The sequence below is a fragment of the Chiloscyllium punctatum genome, chromosome 35 (assembly GCF_047496795.1).
Source record: "Chiloscyllium punctatum isolate Juve2018m chromosome 35, sChiPun1.3, whole genome shotgun sequence".
Classification (NCBI taxonomy): Eukaryota; Metazoa; Chordata; class Chondrichthyes; order Orectolobiformes; family Hemiscylliidae; genus Chiloscyllium; species Chiloscyllium punctatum.
Genome location: NC_092773.1, coordinates 10182488 through 10204579, shown reverse-complemented (window position 1 = coordinate 10204579; position 22092 = coordinate 10182488). Strand labels below are relative to the sequence as shown.

Sequence of the window (22092 nt, the reverse complement as noted above, 5' to 3'; positions counted from 1 at the left end):
ACAAATTTCTCAAGTCTGTCCACAACAAACCACACACTGCATCAGTACATTCAAACTCCACGTTGGCGTCGCATCTGTTCAGCCAGGACCTGTTCACTCACTCCCCTCACACACACACACATTCACTCATTTGCTCTGGCAAGCTTTTGCCTGCCCTCAGATGGAGTTATGAGCCAGCCAATGCATCCATTCAAGTCGATTTGGTTAAAGAGTGTGTGGCCTTGTGTTGCGGCCAATCGAAAGACGATGCTGACATCCCTGCAACCAACACTTGGGCTGCATTTTGTGCTCTCGTCTCGGTGTTTTCGGTCAAGGGAATGACACCACCCCGGTATCAATATTCCTGTTCGGAGTATCCAGTTGCTTGATGAAAGTCTATCGACACAATGAAAGTGGTTGCTCCTCCGTCATTTCCCACCAGATTTTAATTCAAGAATGGCACAACAAAACAGAAGGAGAACCTCTCCAGCAACTGAAGTTTTAAATGGTCATTGTGGACTCGGTGCCAGGCATATGTCACACTGCTGATGTCGAGAGGGAACTGGCTGTATGTGCCTTCCAGTGGGGCGATGGTGACCAGGACATTGAAGCAGACCCTGTTGGTCTTCCCAGAGACCGCACCAGTGTGCTGCAAACTCAGAATGCTGTGTGTTTTCAGCCTGAGCTGCGATTCCTTCAGACATTCCCTGCTCCACATTGACGCTGCACGAGAGCTCGGCAGAGGACAAGCCGCAAGCCGTCACGGTGAAGTAAGGCCACTCCTGGTTGTTGGCCAGCTGCCAGAAGTTGTTGCTGTTGTTGAGAAAGGCCACCAAGACCCTGTGACAGACAAGCGAGCAGGACATCTCAATGGGCACAGTCACTTCTCCTTGTACTTCACAGCAATGGAGATGAGATTTAAGGTGTCCCTGGCTCAGAGGGGATAGGGCGACACTCTATCCCACCACTTCACCTGCAAGGATTTGACATCGCTCTCTGGCATGCTCTTCAGAGTTCCTCCTGCAAACACAATCGCGTCAGTAATTTCACACTCAGACACGACAATTGCACCCCACCCCGTTTAACAGCTAAAAATTCTCATTGTGAATGATGCTTATCTCCAAAGTAAGCTGAATGATGAAAACTGTCTCCGTTTCAAGTCAATAAGCTAAGGCACAAAAGCCAAGGCATTTTGTACAGACATTAAAAACAAGAGGACAGTGCGGGTAAAGGTGGGACCACTCAAGGATAAAGGAGGGAACTTGTGCTTGGAGGCAGATGATGTGCGTGTGACCCAAAATAAATACTTTGCTTCAGTAGTCACCTCAAAGGATATGGAAGTTAGTGAGATCAGCGTGGAGCATCCTAATATCCTACAGCATTTTGAGATCTCGACAGCAGTGATGTCGGGTCTCTTGAAGAACATAAAAATGGAAAGTCCCCAGGGCCCAATGGTATCTCCCCCAGGTGACTGAGACAGGCAAGATAGGAGATCACTGGGGCCTTCATCAAAGTCTTTGAGTCCTCACTAGTCACTGGAGAGGTCCCGGACGACTGGTGAGTAACTGATGTTGTCCCTCTGTTCAAGGAGGGAACTAGGGATAATCCAGGAAACGAGAGACCGGTGATTCTCACATCGGTCATTGGGAAACCATTGGGAAGAATTCTTAGGGATAGGACGTCTGTACATTTGGAAAAGGATGGCTTCATTAGGGACAGTCAGCATGGCTTTGTGCAGGCCAGGTCAGGTCTCACTCACTTGATTGGATTTTTTGAAGAGGTGACAAAGGTGATGTTGTTTAAATGGGTTTTGTTAAGACTTTCAACAAGGTCCTTCATGGTAAGCTCATTGTGAAGATTAAGAGGCATGGGATCCACGGTGTTGTGGCCACATGGATTCAGAGCTGGTTTGCCCAGAGAAGGTCGTGGTGAAAGGTTGTTTTTCAGGCTGGAGATCCGTGACTCATGATGTTCAGCAGGGATTGAAACTGGGACATCTGCTGTTTGTGAAACATAAATGACTTGGATGAAAAGATCGATGGGTGGGTTCGTAAGTTTGCAGACGACACAAAGATCGGTGAAGTTGGGGATAGTGTAGCAGGATACAGATCAGTTGCAGACATGAGGAGAGAAATGGCAAATGGAGTTTAATTTGTCCAAATGTTAAGGCAATATATACAGTTAAGAGCAGGACTCTGAATAGCACTAACGTACACAGGGATCTTGGGGTTCAAGTTATGTGGCATAGTAGCTCAGTGGTTAGTACTGCTGCCCCACAACGTCAGGGACCCAGGTTCAATCCCAACCTTGGACGACTGTCTGTGTGGGAGTTTGCACATTCTCCCCGTGTCCGCGTGGGTTTCTTCTGGGTGCTCCGGTTTCCTTCCACAATCCAAAGATGTGCAGGTTCGGTGAACTGGCGATGCTACATTGTCCATAGTATTCAGGGATGTGTAGCTCAAGGGCAAATATAGGGGATGGGAGTGGGTTTGGGTGGGTTACTCTTCAGAGGGTCGGTGTGGACTTGTTGGGCTGAAGGGCCTGTTACCACACGGTAGGGATTCTAATAAGTACATAACTCCATGAAAGTGCCCATGGAAGTAGACAGGGTGGTAAAGGAGGAGTATGGCTTGCTTGCCTTGATTGGTCAGGGAACTGAGTATAAGAGCACATGACTACATCCTGCTGCTTTATAAGGCTGGTCACCACATTACAGGAAGGATGTGGAAGCTTTGGAAAGAGTGCAGAAGAGGTTGACCAGGATGCTGCCTGGATTAGAGGGTTGGAGCTAGAAGGAAAGGCTAGAAAAACTCAGGTTGTTTTCTCTGAAGTGGTGGAGGCCGAGGGGAGACTTGATAGAAGTCCATAAAGTTATGAGATGCATTGACAGGGGGGTCAGAATCATTTTCCGAGAGTTGAAATGTCCAATCAGAGAGGGGCATGCATGTAAGGTGAGGGGGGGGGGGGGGGGGGGAAGTGTTCAAAGGAGATGTGAGGGGGTGAGTTTGTTACACAGAGTATGGTAGGAGTGGGGAACGTGCTGCCAGGGGTGGGAGTGCAGACTGGCAGGTGCATTTAAGAGACTTTCGGATAGGCACATGAACAGGCAAGAGATGGAGGGATATGGGCCAAGGGCAGGTAGAAGGGATCAGTTTAATTTGGCACATCACGGGCCGAAGGGCTTGTTCCTGTGCTATACTGTTTGACGCTCAAAGCCCCAACCCCACCTCAGCACTGCTCAGAATCACAGAATGCATGTGGCATAGGAGAAGGCCATTTGGCCCATTGTGTCTATACTATCTCATGTCAATCTTGTACCTTTTCTCCATATCCCTGCTCAGTATTTCTATCACAATAACCCTGCAATGCCCCAATTGACCCTGCCTTCTGCATATTTCCAGGCAGTGTATTCTACACCCGAACCACTCTCTGGGTGAAAACAATTCCCTCCCATCACCCTTTGCACTGCTTATTCCTGCTTCGTTTCCAAACAGGAACAACCCCTCCCTCTCTATCTCCAGCCCACCCATGATGTTGGAAACCTTGATCAGATCTCCCTCTCAGCCATCTTCCCTCCAGGGCGAACTGACCCACCTTCATCAACCCATCCTCACAACTGAAGTTTCTCATCCCTGGAACTGGCCTTGTTAATCTCTTCTGTCCTCTCCCTCCAAAGTGTTCACATCTTTCTGAACAGAACTGGACACATGACCTCAGCTGGTGTTGAGTAAGGGTCTTGTACATGTTCCACATCACTTTGTACTCTATGCCCCTATTAATAAAGCTGAGGACACTGTGTGTTTTATTCACTGCTGTCTTCACCTCTCCTACCACCTTCAGTGATCTGTGCACATACACATCCAGGTCCCTCTGCTCCTGGAGCAACTTTTGAATTGTATGTCCCTATTTCAGTATCTTTCTGATCAAAATGCAGCAGCTCACACTCACTGAACCTCATCCACCCAGTCTGCCACCTCGTCACATTAATAACCTGACAGTGACTTGCACTCAGTATCAGCCAGCCCCAGCCTTCCCAATCCCTTGGCACTAACGGAGAAATGCAAACCTGTGACTCTGACCATGAAGACAATGTGGGCCCAGTGGGGAGCCCTCTCCTCCACACTCAACAGGGTTTACAGGTCCCAATCCAGGCCGGTTTCCTCTGGGACCTCTCTCTCAATGGCCCGGACAATGGGTTCATTTTGTACCATCCTTCCTGCTGGTAGATACCACTTGCTGTAGCATTCCGGCTTCACCTCTTGCATATTCACCAACTCTCACTCACACAGTCTGCAAAGCTGTAGGAGAGACACAAGCTTCAGTGGGCACAGTGTGTGGGGTGGGGGTGGGGGTCATCACTCAGCCTTCTCTTCTCCAGGGAGAACAATCCACTCTATCCAGCAGAACGGAATTCCCTCCCAGCCAGTCTGGAAGCATTCTGTCCAAAATAGTAGATACTCCAGTTGAGAACAATTCATAGAATCCCTACAGTACGGAAACAGGCCCTTCGGCCCAACAAGTCTACACTGACCCTCTGAAGAGTAACTCACCCAGACCCACTCCCTTACCCTATCACGCTACATTTACCCCTGACTAATGCCTCTAACCTTCACATTCTTGAATACGATGGACAATCTAGCATTGTCAATTCACCTAACCTGCACATCTTTGGAGTGTGGGAGGAAACTGGAGCACCCGAAGGAAACCCACGCAGATACAGGGAGAATGTGCAGACTCCACATAGACACTCGCCCAAGGTAGGAATCGAACCCAGGTCCCTGCTGCTGTGAGGCAACAGTGTTAACCACTCAGCCAAACAAGTATGGCTTTTTTTTGAAAGGATCACTAAGTTCTGAACAAGACACACTGGACTTAAAAACATTATCTCTGTTTGTCTCTCCACAGATGCTGCCTGAGCTGCTTGGTTTTTCCAGTCTTTTTCTGTTTTTATTTCAGACTTTCAGCATCCACAGTGTTTTGGTTTGATACTGTGTGTTTTGTACCCAATGTCCCTCTTTGCAAGGTCCTGTCTGCCTCAGTCACCGCCTTCTCAATGTGCCCTGTCAACGTTCTCTCCCCCCTCCTCCAGTATCACCCATTTACAAGTGGAGCTTTTCATTTGGAAGAGTGAAAGGCAGCAGGACCACCTCACACTTCTCTGCATTCATCTGTATCTGCCACCAGTCTGCCCATTTCTCCAACCTCTCCAAGTGTATTACTGTCCTCCTGTCAGTTCACAATACTTCTTGTGTTGCTGACAAATACTGACATTGTGCCCTGTGCACACAGGTCCAGGCACACTGTGTCGAAGTTTCAAGGAGAGCAGCCACAGTGCCAGCAGTGGGATACCATGGCACATACAGATCAGGACTGTGTTCCTGTCAGGCCCAATGCTAACAGGGCTGCAGGTCAGTGAGGAACTCTCCTCTTACCTGCTCATTCAGTATGACTGCAGCGAGGATGTAGCAGACTGTCTTCTGCACAGTTAGTGGCCCCACTTCTTCCAGGGGAGAGATGTAGCCCTGCACCCCAATGCCCTCTCCCTTCAGAAGCAGCTCCAGCTGATCTTCAAGTGAGTCCACGTTTCTGGGAGGAAAAGGGGCATTCTTCAATAAAGTCACCCTCGAGAAGCAGCAGCTCACCGCCTGAAAACATACGAACAGTCGTGCTGTGAGCTTTAGCAAACTAATTGGAATGGAAAGACAGAAAAGGCCTGTTAAAAACACGAGCCTGTCACATCCAGAACCACCCTCATCCCCCACTGAGCCTCCACAAAGCCAGACAGAGTCAGAGGGAACCAGATTACCTGATCTCAATCAGGGCATCAGCGTGGCATGCTGAGACAATCCGACACAGCAAAGTGAAGGATCCACTAGGACTACTGCTGCCAATGGCTGTCCCATAACAGTTAGTGTCTTTAAGAGGAGAGAATTCAGAAGAAGAGGTATCACATACCCAGTAAACAATCAGCAGCTTAATTGGCCCAAACCACTGAGTGACACTCACAGACCAAGTGCCAGAGAGACTCTCCTGCTTCATTGCTAACTGCTCAAAGGCTCTTGAGACCAGTGTCAATGCTAAAGCCAAACCTGCAATGGCCCAGCCCAGCAACTGCCAGCAGGTCAAACAATTCCATCACACCAAGGTCGAACTGAGACCTTCAGTTGAAACATGACACTGTCAGATGCACTGTCATCCTGAAGAGACATTAACACAGAGAGACCCTGACTGAGTCTCGCATCAAGTTTGAGGCGTAGCAGGGAAACTGTCACCACCACTTCAAGCAATACCACACAGGATATCACAGAAGTGTTATCGTGCAGAAGGAATAATACATAGAATGAGTAATACATAGGCATCTACTCAAGGGACATGGAGGCCAATGGGCCAAGGAGTGAATGATGGAGTTTAATTTCCATAAATATGAGGTATTACATTTTGGTAAGGCAAATCAAGGCATGGCAGGGCTCTGGGAGTGTTGCCAAACAAAGAAACCAAGGGGTGTAGGTTCATACTTTGTTGAAAGTGGAGTCACAGGTAGGCAGGATGGTGAAGAAGGCATTTGGCAGACTTGCCTTCATTGGTCAGTACATTAAGTATACAACTTGGGATGTCATGTTGCAGCTGTACAGGACATTGCTTCAGCCACTTGTAGCGTACTGTGTTCAATGTTGGTCTCCCTGATATAGGAAAGATGTGGCTGAACAGGAAAAATTTACAAGGATGTTGCCCGCCTTCGACATTTGAGCTTTAGGAAGAGGCTGAATAGGCTGAGGCTATTTTCCCTGGAATGTCGGAGGCTGAGGGCTGACTTTATAGGGGTTTATAAAATCATGAGGGGCACAGATAGGGTAAATTGCCAAGGTCTTTTCCGCAGGGTATGGGAGTCCAAAACTAGAGGAAATAGGTTTAAGATGAGAGGGGAAAAAGTTAAAAGGGACCAAAAGGAGAACATTTTTCATGAAGATGGTGAAGCATGCGTGGAACTAACTGCCAGAGGATGTGGTGGAGGTTGGTACAATGACAATATTTAAAAGGCATCTGAATGGGTAAATGAACAGGAAGGGTTTCAAGGGATATGGGCATTAGGGAACATCTCTGGGACACCTGCACCTCCCAACCCCACTGTCCTGTGGCCGAACACTTCAACCCCACCCCCACAACCCCACCCCCCACTCCGCAGGTCCTGGGACTCCTCCATTGCCAAACCCTAACCACCTGACGCCCAGATGAAGAACGCCTTATCTTCCACCTCGGGACCCTCCAACCCCCATGGCATCAATGTGGACTTCACCAGTTTCCTCATTTCCCCTCCCTCCAGCTTATCCCAGTTCCAACCTTCCATCTCAGCACCGCACTCAGGACCTGTCCGTCTTCCTTTCCACCTATCCGTTCCACCCTCCCCTCCGACCTATCACCATTACCCCAATCTCCATTCATCTCTTGCACTCTCAGCTACCTTCCCCCCAGCCCAAACCCCAACCCCCTCACATTTATCTCTCCATCCGTGAGGCTTCCAGCCTCATTCCTGATAAAGGGCTTTTGCCCCGATACATCCATTCTCCTGCTCCTCGGATGTTGCCTGGCCTGCTATGCTTTTCCAGCGCCACACTCTCCACTTCAAAGGGTATGGGCCAAGTGCTGGCAAGTGGGACTAGATCAGATTGGGACGTCTGGCTGGCATGGACAGGCTGGTCTGTTTCAACACTCTATACTCCATAACTCCTCTGTTGTTGCTTTCTCCAGGCGTTCTGGGTCAAGCACATGGCTGTCAGTCTGCAGTCACATGGAGGTCGGATGAGGCGAATTCCAACGGACGCCCCTTCCCCTGGTGGAAGAGTCTTAGACCAGAGAGCCGTCACCTCAGAGCAAATGGATGGAGGGGTGAATGGGGGGGTCACACATTCAAGATATGAGGCGGCCCGGTGTCTCAGTGGTTACCACTGCTGCCTCACAGCGCCAGGGACCCGGGTTTGATCCCAGCCTTGGGCGACTGTCTGTGTGGAGTTTGTACATTCTCCCCGTGTCTGCGTGGGTTTCCTCCCACAGTCCAAAGATGTTCAGGTCAGGGTGAATTGGCCACGCTGAACTGCTCATAGTGTTAGGTGACGGGGTAAATGGAGGGGAATGGGTCTGGGTGGGTTTCTCTTCGGAGGGTCGGTGTGGACTTGTTGGGCCGAAGGGCCTGTCTCCACACTGTAGGGAATCTAACCTCATCTAATCTAGTATCCATGAGGAGGAATTTCTTTCTGTCAGAGGGTGGTGAACCAGTGGGATTGCTCCCTGCAGAGGGCTGACTACTGCTATACAGAAGGCTGAGAGATAGAGAGATAGATTTATGATCTGGAAAGTGGATCCAGAGCAAAGGCTGGGAGTGGAGGGTGATCAGCTCTGGAACTCGATGGGCTGAACGGCCTCCGCCTGCCCCTATCTTCCTGATGGTGATGGGTCTGAGCGCAGTGACAGGACCAGGACCAGGACCAGCACAGACCCTCCCCGGGAAACCCTCCACAGGTTATAATCCAGTGTCCCTGCTGCACCCCGCTCTCCTCCCCCTGACTGACCATCCCGGCCAGCGCCAGCCCGACTAGGCCGCGTCGCCTTGACGACGCCGCGGGGGCTCCCGGCCCCGCCCCTTCCCACAACCGTCTCCTCGTTCGTGACGTCACCCCGTCCGCGTGACCATTCCGCCGTCGCTCGTTGATTGGTCCGGCCGGCTGCCCGTCACTCCCGCGGGGCGGGACCACGGCCAAGACCATGGATCTTGGGACAGGGGCGTGTCCAAAGTCGATGGGGCGGGGCCTGGTGTCGGTGGGCGGGGCTAATTGCTGCATGCTGATTGGCAGGATGCTGCCTGACCTGGCAGTGCTTTTCCAGCATCACACCCTTGACTTTGACACTTTCTCCAATGTGTAATAGCAGACCATGGGATTATAAAGCATTGTGTTTGTGAGGTTGGGCAAAAGATATGGGAATCGTAGAGATGTACAGCACAGAGGCAGATCCTTCGATCCAACTTGCCCATGGCCACCAGATATTCTCACCTACTCTAGTCCCATATGCCAGCATTTGACCCATATCCCTCTCCACCCTTCCTATTTATTGAATTGAAATGAATTGAATTAGCTTTATTGTGTTACAAAGGTAGGGGTGTGTAATGTACCTGTTAGAGAGACTGAAAGCTGAAATAGAGTGGGTTGAAAGAATCTAAAGTGTAATATTTGACTGCGAACCCAAAGGTGCAGCTCAGTTGCTGTGGTACACAACAAATTCGAACCTGGCCAATCAGTTTAAATTGTCGAATTCTAGAATGCCCACAATGTGGAAACAGGCCCTTCGACCCAACAAGTCCACACCGACCCTTCGAAGAGTAACCCACCCAGACCCATTCCCCTAACCCTGTTACTCAACATTTCTCCTGACTAATACACCTAACCTACACATCCCTCAACAGTAAGGACAACTTAGCACGGCCAATTGACCTAACCTGCACATCTTTGCACTGTGGGAGGAAACCAGAGCACCCGCAGGAAACCAAGGGTAGGAAACTCTAATCAAATTTGAATTGGTGACATGAAAGCAATGAAATAACCCAATTTTTTTGGGGTATAAACCCGGACATTTTGAACAGTTAGGGGGAGAGCTGCCAAGAACACCAACAAGTATCGACTATTAGCCGAAGAGCTCTCTGAAAGGTACCTGTCCATAAGAAATTTGTGCAGCAGAACACCGACCCAGAGAATAGTCTCCAAAGGAAAATCTACAAAGGAGAATCAACAAAGCTAACTGGTTTTCAAATGTGATTTTATTTTGTTTGTAAATTTTATTCTGCGTTTTTTAAAAATTGGACCAGTATTGTTGAGTGGGAGGCAAAAATAGGTTTAAGAAGAAGGAGTTGTAAATAGTTATGGTTTAATGTTCTCTGTTGGACGTAAAGAATAAAATAGTTCATTTTTACTTTAAATCGTGACCTCTGGGATAGTTCTTTGCCTGTCGAAATTTAACACATTACGGCGCGTGGTGAGCATCTGTGTGTCAGGTTTAAATTAGCAGAGGGGTTTACCCAGTGTTATAACAGTTGTCACGTGTATGCAAATGAATACAGTGAAAAGTTTATCAGTTGCCACTTACAGCTCCATCTTAGATGCAAAGTTACCTCGGTACAGCTTCTTCAGTTACATTTTTGTTATCTACCTAAATGTTGTAATTGTACCAGCCTCCATCACTTCCTCTGGCAGCTCATTCCAAACATGTACCATCCTCTGAGTGAAAAAGTTTCCCCTTAGGTCCCTTTTAAAATCTTTTCCCTCTCATCTTCGACTTATATCTTCTGATTTTGGACTCCCCTCCCCAGGGAAAAAGACCTTTTACATCCCCCTCATGATTCTATAAACTTCCTCTAAGGTCACCCCTCAACCTCTGACACTCTGGGGAAAATAGCCCTCGCCTATTCAACCTCTCCCTATGGTGCAAACCTTTTACAGAAACTGGACCCAGGCTGGTAATGGACAATTATGATAACAGGAGAAAGCAAACCCCAGGACTCAGCGAGCTTATTTAATAAATAGAAAAGCTGGAATGGTAACAGATTGAAGGGAGTTCAGTTCCACAGAGAGAATGAAGAAATGAGATAATTTTCCTCAGAGCAGTGAACGATAAGAGGCAATTTGATTGAAGTGTTCCAATTTTGAAGGGTTTCGAGTGAATGGGTTGAGACAGGGGGTGAAAAGAGTGTTCAAATTTCACTGACATTTCAAGGCAAATCTCAAGAGCCAATGTCACCCACTCGTACGGAGGATGAAAATGGTTGGTCCTTTTTCATTTTGTTTCCATTTTATTGACTAACTACGCTAAAGAAGGCCCTTCTCACCTTTAGTTCTATTTCGGGATGGGTGACTTTCTCCATGTGCTGAGCACACAATTATAAATTAAATAGAGTCACTCAGTTAGCGGTAGTGTGGGGATTAAAAAAAAGGAAAAAAAGGAAAAAAAATCAAAGAGCTAAAAAAAATGTAGCAGGAATCCCTGCAAAAGAAAAAAAAAATAAACAGAATTCATATGCATTGGCTTGTTCTGTTTAAACCAGCAAATGAACAAGAATGTGGGTTTAAAACTGAAGTGTAGGTCAAGGCCCCATTGTGCACGTCAGTGAGGCTCAGGAGATCTCAACTGGACATCTTCCTTCTAAAGGACTGTCCTCAACCAGTCAGCTGTTGAGTTGTTTCTTTGTACCTTCCTCTGTCTTTTCTTCTAAGGGATTATGTTTCACAGGTCGCTGATAGACAAAGGTACCTTTAAGACAGCTATTCTGCGGGTGGTCTGTGTATGTTGATGGCTTGGCAGTTCTCCCCCAACTGTTCAATTTTTCCCGGTCTTATACCCAAAAGCATTGGATTGTTTCATTGGTGTTAATATTGTCAAAATACTAAATTGAAACTTGATTGGAATTTGGTATCTTGGGGCATAATTTAAACTGATTGGCCGAATTTGAATTTGTTTCTGTAATCCAGCTAATCTAGCTGTTCGACCAAATGTTACATTTTAAATTTTCCAGTACTCTGTGTGCTTCTCTAAGTCCTTGCGAGCTTTTCCACTCTCTTAAAAGGTACAGTACCCATTACACCCTCATAAAACTGGTTTTGAGGTCTGGAAAGTGCCTATTGTAAACACAAACCTTTATTTCTATGGAGCTCATGAAAACCCAATGTTCTTACCAATAAGGATACAAAGAAAATTTATAATGAAAATGTCAAAGCAGAAAGAGTTGGAATGCAGAAGACCAGTTTGCTTTGATACAGATAAAAAGCAACAAAATGCAGATAGATGGGTTAACAGAATGGTTTTGCTTGAGGACAGTCCTTAAGAGGGAAGATTCCAGTTGAGATCTCCTGAGCCTCACTGACGTGCACAATGGGGCCTTGACCTACACTTCAGGTTTAAACCCACGTTCTTGTTCATTTGCTGGTTTAAACAGAACAAGCCAATGCATATGAATTCTAAACAACTTGGATGAAAGAATGCACGGGCATTTTAAAAAAAAATACATCTGCTTTGTTTCTTTTGAATATGTTTGTGTGTAAATCACAAATGTGTCGGAGGTATGAGAGATTTCTTTTGCCCAGACAGATGAGAGTTGTCCAGTCACACACAGAAGAGTTTGTTAGCTTTCCCACTGGTGAAAGAGGGCAATACATCATGAGGATGGACATGTCAGGTGACCAATGATGCCAGCCTGGCCAGTGAGAAGACTGGAAGTGGCAAGTCAGTCAGTGTAACTTCCCAAATTATATCCGACCAGAGCTACATTATCATCTCCAAGCTCGAGCTGACTGTTCATTTAGGCACATTGACTACAGTCTAGTTTATCTCTTTTAAAATGATTTTTAAAAGGACCAGAGGGGAGAACAATGGATGTAGATCCCATCTGCAGACCCTGTTTATTCAGAAAGAGAGATGTAATTCATGAAAATGATTGAGAGTGACCTCATGGATAAAATAGAAGCCTTTGAAATATAAGTGCAAAAACATGTGTTAAAATTTCAATCACAGATCATTGGATAAATGTAGAAATACTTGAAATTGATAGATCAAAATGAATCTAAAAGATTGTATTTACAGAGAAAATGTCATTATTTCAGCCATCTGGCTCCAGCTGAAAAGTTACAGAGCTCCTTTCATGGGCAGGATGGGAAGCAGCAGCGAGGCCAGACCCACACACACTGTTGGAGGACGGATATCACAGCTGGTTGGTGGATGTGTGAAGGTGGCACAGGGCACGTGAGTGTGTCAGAGTGTGACAGCAGCTCTTCCTGCAGGAACACCACAAGCAGCAGCAGCAGTGTGAACATTAAACCAAATCGTTGTTTCTTCTGATTGAAATACAACACTGTTTAAGTCTGAAATAAAAACAGAAAATGCTGGAGATATTCTATAAGTCTCGCAACATCCAGGGAGAGAGAAACAGAGTTCCCAATTTTCCTCCTTGGGTTGATTGAACAGAGACAGAGTACTGGCCTTGACACTTCTGGACAGACATCCAGAATCAATCTTGTCCCACTTGCCACTCCCATATCCCTCTCAACACTTCCTATTCATATACCCATCAAGATGCCTTTTAAAATGCTGTAATTGTACCAGCCTCCACCACATCCTCTGGCAGCTCTTTCCATACACACACCACCCGCTGTGTGAAAAAGTTGCCCCTTAGGTCTCTTTTATATCTTTCCCCTCTCACCCTAAACCTATGCCCTCTAGTTCAGGAATCCCCCAGCACATGGAACAGACCTTGTCTATTTATCCTGTCCATGCCCCTCATGATTTTATAATGAGGGACATGGACCTATACATCTCTGTGATCCTACGTATGCTCAAACCATCAGGAGATACATTAACATCAGATTCATCAGCTACACTCACAAGGTAGCACACAACATCACTCAAGCACAATGCAATGCTCTCAAAACCAATTGGAACATTGTCATCAAACCAGCCAGGAGGAGCCCAAGGCTGAACCAACTGCAGGTCCCTGGCACTGTCAGGCAGCAATGCTAAGTCCTGAGTCACCATGCTGCTGTCCCTGTTTGAACAGATACCTGTATGGGATGCAGGAAAGGAGCTGAAATATAAAATATCACTTCCCAATGATTGGTATAATTCACTGCCCTCCTCCTCTGGGTCACTCCTTCCATGGTGCTGCTAACTTTCCCTCATTCTGACACTCAATACAAACCAAGAGTGTCTGTTTCAAATTTCCACCGGTGGCAAATAATCAGCGTTCCTCACTGTTCTCCTGAAGAACATAGGTCAGTACAGGACAGGCCCTTCGGCCCTTGATGTTGTGCTGACCTTTTCTCCTAGTCTAAGATCAAATCAACCTGCTTACCCTTCATTGTATTATCATCCCTGTGCTTATCCAAGAGTCGCTTAAATGTCCCTAACGTATCGGACTCTACTCCCACGGCTGGCAATGCATTCCACACACCCACAACATGTACCGCAATGTTCAGAGAACAGTCTGAAATTATGGAAATGTGAAGGAGATTGGACAGTACCTACCAGGAGCGACCCAGGGCTGATCAAGAGCCAGTCTCCACCTATCTTTCGGGAGGAGGAAGGGTTCACTTCCCCCGAAACACAAACTTTGATTTCTCTCCCCAGATGCCGCCAGACCTGCTGAGCTTTTCCAGCAATTTCTGTTTTTGTTTTTGCCTTATTAAGATTGACCAGGCTGATGAGTTTCACCCTGAGACAGGCCCGTGGTTGTTCAGGAGAGCTCTGACCATCCCCACAGGAATTAGTAGACAGTGAGATAAAACACCATTCCCCATGGGCTGGTGGGAATCTAAAACAAAAACAGGAAGGGCTGCAGAAACTCAGCATGTGTGGAGAGAGAAAGCAGTGTTCATGTTTCACAGCCTATGGCCCTTCCTCAGAATGGAGGTGCATAGAGAGGGGGTTACAGAGATGGAGAGAAGGTGTCGGGGCTGGAGGGGGTTACAGGGATAGGGAGGGGGTGGATGGGCTGGAGGGGTTTACAGAGATAGGGAGGGGGTGTAGGTGGTTACAGGGATAGGGAGGGGGTGGATGGGCTGGAGGGGTTTACAGAGATAGGGAGGGGGTGTAGGCGGTTACAGGGATAGGGAGGGGGTGGATGGGCTGGAGGGGTTTACAGAGATAGGGAGGGGGTGTAGGCGGTTACAGGGATAGGGAGGGGGTGGATGGGCTGGAGGGGTTACAGAGATAGGGAGGGGGTGTAGGCGGTTACAGGGATAGGGAGGGGGTGGAGGGGCTAACGTTTCCTTGCCCGAAACATCGATTCTCCTGCTCCTCGGATGCTGCCAGAGTTTGGGGTTGGGGTGCAGAGACTGGAAACTTCAGCTTCCTCCCGCTGTTCGGATGGTGCCTGAGCCTCTGGGGTCTCCAGCATTTGTGGTTTGCAGGACAGGAACTTGCTGCAAGCGGGTAGAGTGGCCGTGGCGGGAGGGGGTTGTGGTGCTGAAGCGGGGAGAGAGAGAGAGAGAGGAACCAGGCACTAGCCTGAGGAGGGTAGTAAGCTTCACGCTGGGCGCACACATCAGTTCCCCAACAGGCAATTCATTCTCAGCTCCATCCCATCTCCGTGTGCGCATGCGTGCGGCCTGAAATGTAACCATTCTGCTGAGTGTATCAAAGCTGCAGTTTGGCTCATTTTAACTCTCTCTCGTTTCAGTCAAACACAGGGCTTTCCCACGCCTGGACAATTCCCACCGTCACTCAGCAGTTGGTAAGTAACATCGAGAGAGTGCTTGGGGTTGGTTTCCTTTCTTTTCTGTTTTTATTTGCAGAAGAAACCGAAAGCCTGAAGGAGATTGGTGAGTTAGATTGCTCTCTCTGCTGACATCTCCCTCCCTCTCTCTCCCTGGAAAGAGATGGCTTCTTCAGCTCGAGTACACAGCAGCAGTCAAGACTTGCCTCTCTTGAGTTTTGCTTCCCTGACCTTTGCACTTTGTTGGGTCCGTGTGCAGGTTTTGTTTTCTGCAGCAACACGTCCCATGGCCACCGTTGCTGTGTCTGGGTTTGCAGTCTGTGCTGAACGCGGGGTTTGCCAGCCTCGGGAGGTCTCCGCTTCTATGGGGCTGGGTCACTATCTTGGAATTCCCACCTTCCTAACAGTCACGGATCTGAACCCAATGGACTGCATTGGTTCAGGAGAACAGCTCCCTGCCCCATCTTCAGAACAGGTAGGCAGGTTTGTCCTGCTAGTGACACCCTGAAGGAAATTCGTACAGCTCTAATAAGAACTTGCAAAAATACACACACGCAGATATATATATATATAGTGGCTGGAGGCTCACTTGTGCAGTTATTCAATTGAATACCAGAGAAGTGATGCTGGGCAGGTATAGAATATTGGTTCATATCCACTTGGCACACATTTCCCTCTTGTAAAACATAAACATTGTGACATTGGGTACGATGCACATGAACCAATAAGATGAAGAAATAATGCCACAGTGAAGAGGTGCTATCATTCAGCGTGGTACATAATTGATTGAAATTTGCCTCATAGGTTGAACATAAGAGGTATAGTTAGTAAGTTTGCAGATTACACCAAAATTGGAGGTGTAGTGGACAGCAAAGAAGGTTACCTCAGATTACAACAGGATCTTGATCAGATGGGCCAATGGGCTGAGGAGTGGCAGATGGTGTTTAATTTAGATAAATGCGAGGTGCTGCATTTTGGAAAAGCAAATCTTAGCAGGACTTATACACTTAATGAAAAGGTCCTGGGGAGTGTTGCTGAACAAAGAGACCTTGGAGTGCAGGTTCATAGCTCCTTGAAAGTAGAGTTGCAGGTAGATAGGATGGTGAAGAAGGCTGGTTTAGTATGCTTGCCTTCATCGGTCAGTATCGGAGTTGGGAGGTCATGTTGCAACTGTACAGGATGTTGGTTAGGCCACTTTTGGAATATTGTGTGTAATTCTGGTCTCCTTCCTATCAGAAAGATGCTGTGAAACTTGAAAGGGTTCAGAAAAGATTTATAAGGATGTTACCAGGGTTGGAGGATCTGAACTACAGGGAGAGGCTGAACAGGCTGGGGCTGTTTTCCCTGGAGCGTCGGAGGCTGAGGGGTGACCTTATAGAGGTTTACAAAATTATGAGGGGCATGGATAGGGTAAATATACAAAGTCTTTTCCCTGGAGTTGGGGATTCCAGAACTAGAGGGCATAGGTTTAGGGTGAGAGGGGAAAGAGATAAAAGGGACCTAAGGGGCAACTTTTTCACGCAGAGGGTGGTACGTGTATGGAATGGGCTGCCAGACGAAATGGTGGAGGCTGGTACAATTACAACATTTAAAAGGCATTTGGATGGGTATATGAATAGGAAGGGTTTGGAGGGATATGGGTTGGGTGCTGGCAAATGGATATCTGATCAGGATGGATGAGTTGGACCGAAGGGTCTTTTTCCATGCTGTACATCTCTGTGTCTCTGTGACTGTGTAGCCAGGATGGTGAATAGGGCGTTTAGCAAGCTTGCCTTCATTGCTCAGACCTTTGAATACAGGAGATGGGACGTTATATTGAGATTGTACACTATGTTGGTGAGGTCTCTTCTGGAGTAATATGTTCAGTTCTGGTTAGGCTGTTATGGGGGGGGGGGGGGCGGGGGCGGGGGCGGGGGGGGGGAGTTCAAAACGAGGGGGCATATTTTTAAGGTGAGAGGAGAAAGGTTTATAATGGACATGAGGGAGAACTTCTCTGCACAGAGAGTAGTTCACATGTGGAGTGACCTTCCAGAGGAAGTAGTGGAGGTCCAGTTCCAACATTTCATAGACATTTGGAAAAATCCATGAAAAGGTAAGGTTTTGGAAGGATACAGGCCAAATGCAGGCAGGTGGGAGTGGTTTAGTTTGGGAACATGGTCAGCATGGACTGGTTAGATGGAAGGGTCTATTTCCATTCTGTACAACTCTGAGCTCAGATACTCGCTCACAGAACAACCTCCCTTAAGTGATGAATGTGAACAGATTGATTGTTTAAATGGCCCTCTGGTTTCTCTGTGAGTCAGTGTGCCATGTGGAGTTAGATTTAGCAAGTTGCACACTGTTGTACAAGGGTTCAGACTTATTTCAGTGAGGATGTGCAGTTGTGCGGTGGAAGTGATCAGGTCATAGTTAGCTATACCGTTTCTGGTCAGTGCTTTTGCATGTTGATGCTGTGTAAAGTCTCTCTGTTTTTCCTTTTTAGACTGTTCCTTGTGAGTCTGTCTCATCCTGGCTTTGCTCCATTTGGATGGTGTCTATCTCTCCAAAGAGGAAGATGAATTTGTGGAGAAAATCACCCAGGAGCTGGAAAGTTTCCTGAGAAAAACTTCCGACGATGCAAACAAGTAAGCAGGGGGACTGGGAGTATGGGCGTGTTGCTTTCCGGTTGGCAGCACCTCCTGCCCTGGATTCGCGAGGTTTTTTGGTATGGGACCTGCTTCAGAGCTTGATCACAACAAGAAAGCATGGAGAGAGTTATGTGCATCTTTCAGACAAGATGTCAACCCAAGGCCCTGTCTGCATGTTCAGGCCAAGATGTCACAACCCAGCATGTTGGCTCAGTGGTTAGCACTGCTGCCTCCCCAGTGCCAGGGGCCTGGGTTCAATTCCACTCTCGGGTGACTGTCTCTGTGGGAGTTTGTATATTCTCCCCGTGTCTGCATGGATTTTCTCCAGATGTTCTGGTTTTCTCCCACAGTTCAAAGATGTGCAGGTCAGGTGAATTGGCCGTGCTAAACTGCCCATAGTGTTCAGGGATGAAATCCAGGGTTACAGGGAGAAGGTCGGGCTGGGGGATAGGTCTGGATGGGATGCTGTCAAAGTCAGAGATGTAGAGCACGGAAACAGATCTTTCGGTCCAACTCATCCATTTAGATATCCTAAACTAATCTAGCCCCATTTGTCGGCACTTGGCCCATATCCCTCCAATCCCTTCCTATTCATATACCCATCCAAATGCCTTTTAAGTGTTATCATTGTACCAGCCTCCACCACTTCCTCTGGCAGCTCATTCCTTACACGCACCACCCTCTGTGTGAAGAAGTTGCTCCTTAGGTCTCTTTTATATCTTTCCCCTCTCACCCTCAACCTATGCCCTCTAGTTCTGGACTCCCCGACCCCAGGGAAAAGACTTTGTCTCTTTACCATATCCATGCCTCTCATGATTTTATAAACCTCTACAAGGTCACCCCTCAGCCTCTGCTCCAGGGAAAACAGCCCCAGCCTATTCAACTTTTCCCTATAACTAAGATCCTCCAACCGTGGCAACATCCTTGTAAATCTTTTCTGAACCCTTTCAAGTTTCACAACATCTTTCCTACAGCAGGGAGACCAGAATTGCACACAATATTCCAACAGTGGCCTAACCATTGTCCTGTGCAGCCACAACATGACCTCCCAACTCCTGTACTCAATACTCTGACCAATAAAGCAAAGCATACCAAACATCATCTTCACTACCTGCAACTATCTACCTGCAACTCCACCTTCAAGGAGCTATGAACCTGCACTCCAAGGTCTCTTTGTTCAGCAACACTCCCTAGGACCTTACCATTAAGTGTATAAGTCCTGCCCTGATTTGTCTTTCCAAAATGCAGTACCTCGCATTTATCTGAATTAAACTCCATCTGCCACTTCTCAGCCCATTGACCCATCTGGTCCAGATCCTGTTGTAATCTGAGGTAACCTTCTTTTCTGTCCACTACACCTCCAATTATGGTGTCATCTGCAAACTTACTAACTACACCACTTATGCTCACATCCAAATCATTTATATAAATGACGAAAAGTAGAGGACCCAGCACTGATCCTTGTGGCACTCAACTGGTCACAGGCCTCCAGTCTGAAAAGCAACCTTCTACCACCACCCTCTGTCTTCTACCTTTGAGCCAGTTCTGTATCCAAATGGCTAGTTCTCCTGTATTACATGTGATCTAACATTGCTCACCAGTCTCCCATGAGGAACCTTGTCGAACGCCTTAATGAAGTCCATATAGATCACATCTACTGCTCTGTCCTCATCAATCCTGTTTATTACTTCAAAAAACTCAAATCAAGTTTGTGAGACATGATTTCCCACGCACAAAGCCATGCTGACTATCCCTAATCAATCCTTGCCTTTCCAAATACGTGTATATCCTGTCCCTCAGGATTCCCTCCAACAACTTGCCCATCACCAAGGTCAGGCTCACTGGTCTATAGCTCTCTGGCTTGTCCTCACCACCTTTCTCAAACACTAGCACCATGTTAGCCAACCTCCAGTCTTCCGGCACCTCACCTGTGACTATTGATGAGGGGCCCAGCAATCACTTCTCTAGCTTCCCACAGAGCCCTAGGATACACCTGATCAGGTCCTGGGGGATATATCCACTGTTCGATATTTTAAGACATTCAGGACCACCACCTCTGTAAACATCATACTGTCATACAGGACGGAAACAGACCCTTCGGTCCAACTAGTCCATGCCAACCCTAATCCCCAAACTAAATGGGTCCCACCTGCCTGTGCTGGCCTCATGCCCCTCCAAACCTTTGCTATTCATGAATGTATCCAAATGTCTTTTAAATGTAACTCTACCCACATCCACCCTTTCCTTAGGCAGTTCATTCCACACATGAACCACCCTCTAGAACATAGAACAATACAGCACAGAACAGGCCCTTCGGCCCACGATGTTGTGCCGAACTTCTATCCTAGATTAAGCACCCATCCATGTACCTATCCAAATGCCGCTTAAAGGTCGCCAATGAATCTGACTCTACCACTCCCACGGGCAGCGCATTCCATGCCCCCACCACTCTCTGGGTGAAGAACCCACCCCTGACATCTCCCCTATACCTTCCACCCTTCACCTTAAATTTATGTCCCCTTGTAACACTCTGTTGTACCCGGGGAAAAAGTTTCTGACTGTCTACTCTATCTATTCCTCTGATCATCTTATAAACCTCTATCAAGTCACCCCTCATCCTTCGCCGTTCCAACGAGAAAAGGCCGAGAACTCTCAACCTATCCTCGTATGACCTACTCTCCATTCCAGGCAACATCCTGGTAAATCTTCTCTGCACCCTCTCCAAAGCTTCCACATCTTTCCTAAAGTGAGGCGACCAGAACTGCACACAGTACTCCAAATGTGGCCTAACCAAAGTCCTGTACAGCTGCAACATCACCTCACGACTCTTGAATTCAATCCCTCTGCTAATGAACGATAATACTCCATAGGCCTTCTTACAAACTCTATCCACCTGAGTGGCAACCTTCAAAGATCTATGTACATAGACCCCAAGATCCCTCTGTTCCTCCACCTGACCAAGAACCCTACCATTAACCCTGTATTCCGCATTCTTATTTGTTCTTCCAAAATGGACAACTTCACACTTGGCAGGGTTGAACTCCATCTGCCACTCCTCAGCCCAGCTCTGCATCATATCTAAGTCCCTCTGCAGCCGACAACAGCCCTCCTCACTGTCCACAACTCCACCTATCTTTGTATCATCTGCAAATTTACTGACCCACCCTTCGACTCCCTCATCTAAGTCATTAATAAAAATTACAAACAGCAGAGGGCCCAGAACTGATCCCTGCGGAACTCCACTTGTAACTGGACTCCATGCTGAATATTTACCATCTACCACCACTCTCTGACTTCGACCGGTTAGCCAGTTTTCTATCCAATTGGCCAAATTTCCCTCTATCCCATGCCTCCTGACTTTCCGCATAAGCCTACCATGGGGAACCTTATCAAATGCCTTACTAAAATCCATGTACACTACATCCACTGCTCTACCCTCATCCACATGCTTGGTCACCTCCTCGAAGAATTCAATAAGACTTGTAAGGCAAGACCTACCCTTCACAAATCCGTGCTGGCTGTCCCTAATCAAGCAGTGCCGTTCCAGATACTCGTAAATCCTATCCCTCAGTACCCTTTCCATTACTTTGCCTACCACAGAAGTAAGACTAACTGGCCTGTAATTCCCGGGGTTATCCCTATTCCCTTTTTTGAACAGGGGCACAACATTCGCTACTCTCCAGTCCCCTGGTACCACCCCCGTTGCCAGTGAAGACGAGAAGATCATTGCCAACGGTACTGCAATTTCCTCTCTTGCTTCCCACATAATCCTAGGATATATCCCGTCAGGCCCGGGGGACTTGTCTATCCTCAAGTTGTTCAAAATGTCCAACACATCTTCCTTCCTAACAGATATCTCTTCTAGCTTATCAGTCCGTTTCACACTCTCCTCTTCAACAATACAGTCCCTCTCGTTCGTAAATACTGAAGAGAAGTACTTGTTCAAGACCTCTCCTATCTCTTCCGACTCAATACACAGTCTCCCACCACTGTCCTTGATCGGACCTACCCTCGTTCTCGTCATTCTCAGGTTTCTCACATACGCATAGAATGCCTTGGGGTTATCCTTGATCCTATCCGCCAGGGATTTTTCATGCCCTCTCTTAGCTCTCCTAATCCCTTTCTTCAGGTCCCTTCTGGCTATCCTGTATCCCTCCACTGCTCTGTCTGAACCTTGTTTCCTCAACCTTATGTAAGCCTCCTTCTTCCTCTTTACTAGACATTCTGTGCACAAGAATCCTG

At 47.5% G+C, this 22092-nt stretch overlaps 1 protein-coding gene and 1 pseudogene across 1 annotated transcript in view; one reads left to right on the top strand and one right to left on the bottom strand.

Annotated features, from left to right (window-relative positions):
• Nucleotides 1-407: 407 nt before the first annotated feature.
• LOC140459636 (8-oxo-dGDP phosphatase NUDT18-like) lies at nt 408-7344 on the bottom strand (annotated as a pseudogene).
• Nucleotides 7345-11239: 3895 nt separating this feature from the next.
• The window catches only part of LOC140459556 (R3H and coiled-coil domain-containing protein 1-like), a 37888-nt gene continuing 27035 nt past the window's right edge, over nt 11240-22092 (top strand). The window contains exons 1-3 of the mRNA XM_072553802.1: nt 11240-11267; nt 15303-15329; nt 17721-17847. Coding sequence (XP_072409903.1) covers nt 11240-11267; nt 15303-15329; nt 17721-17847 — 182 coding nt within the window. The remainder of the gene's footprint in view (nt 11268-15302; nt 15330-17720; nt 17848-22092) is intronic.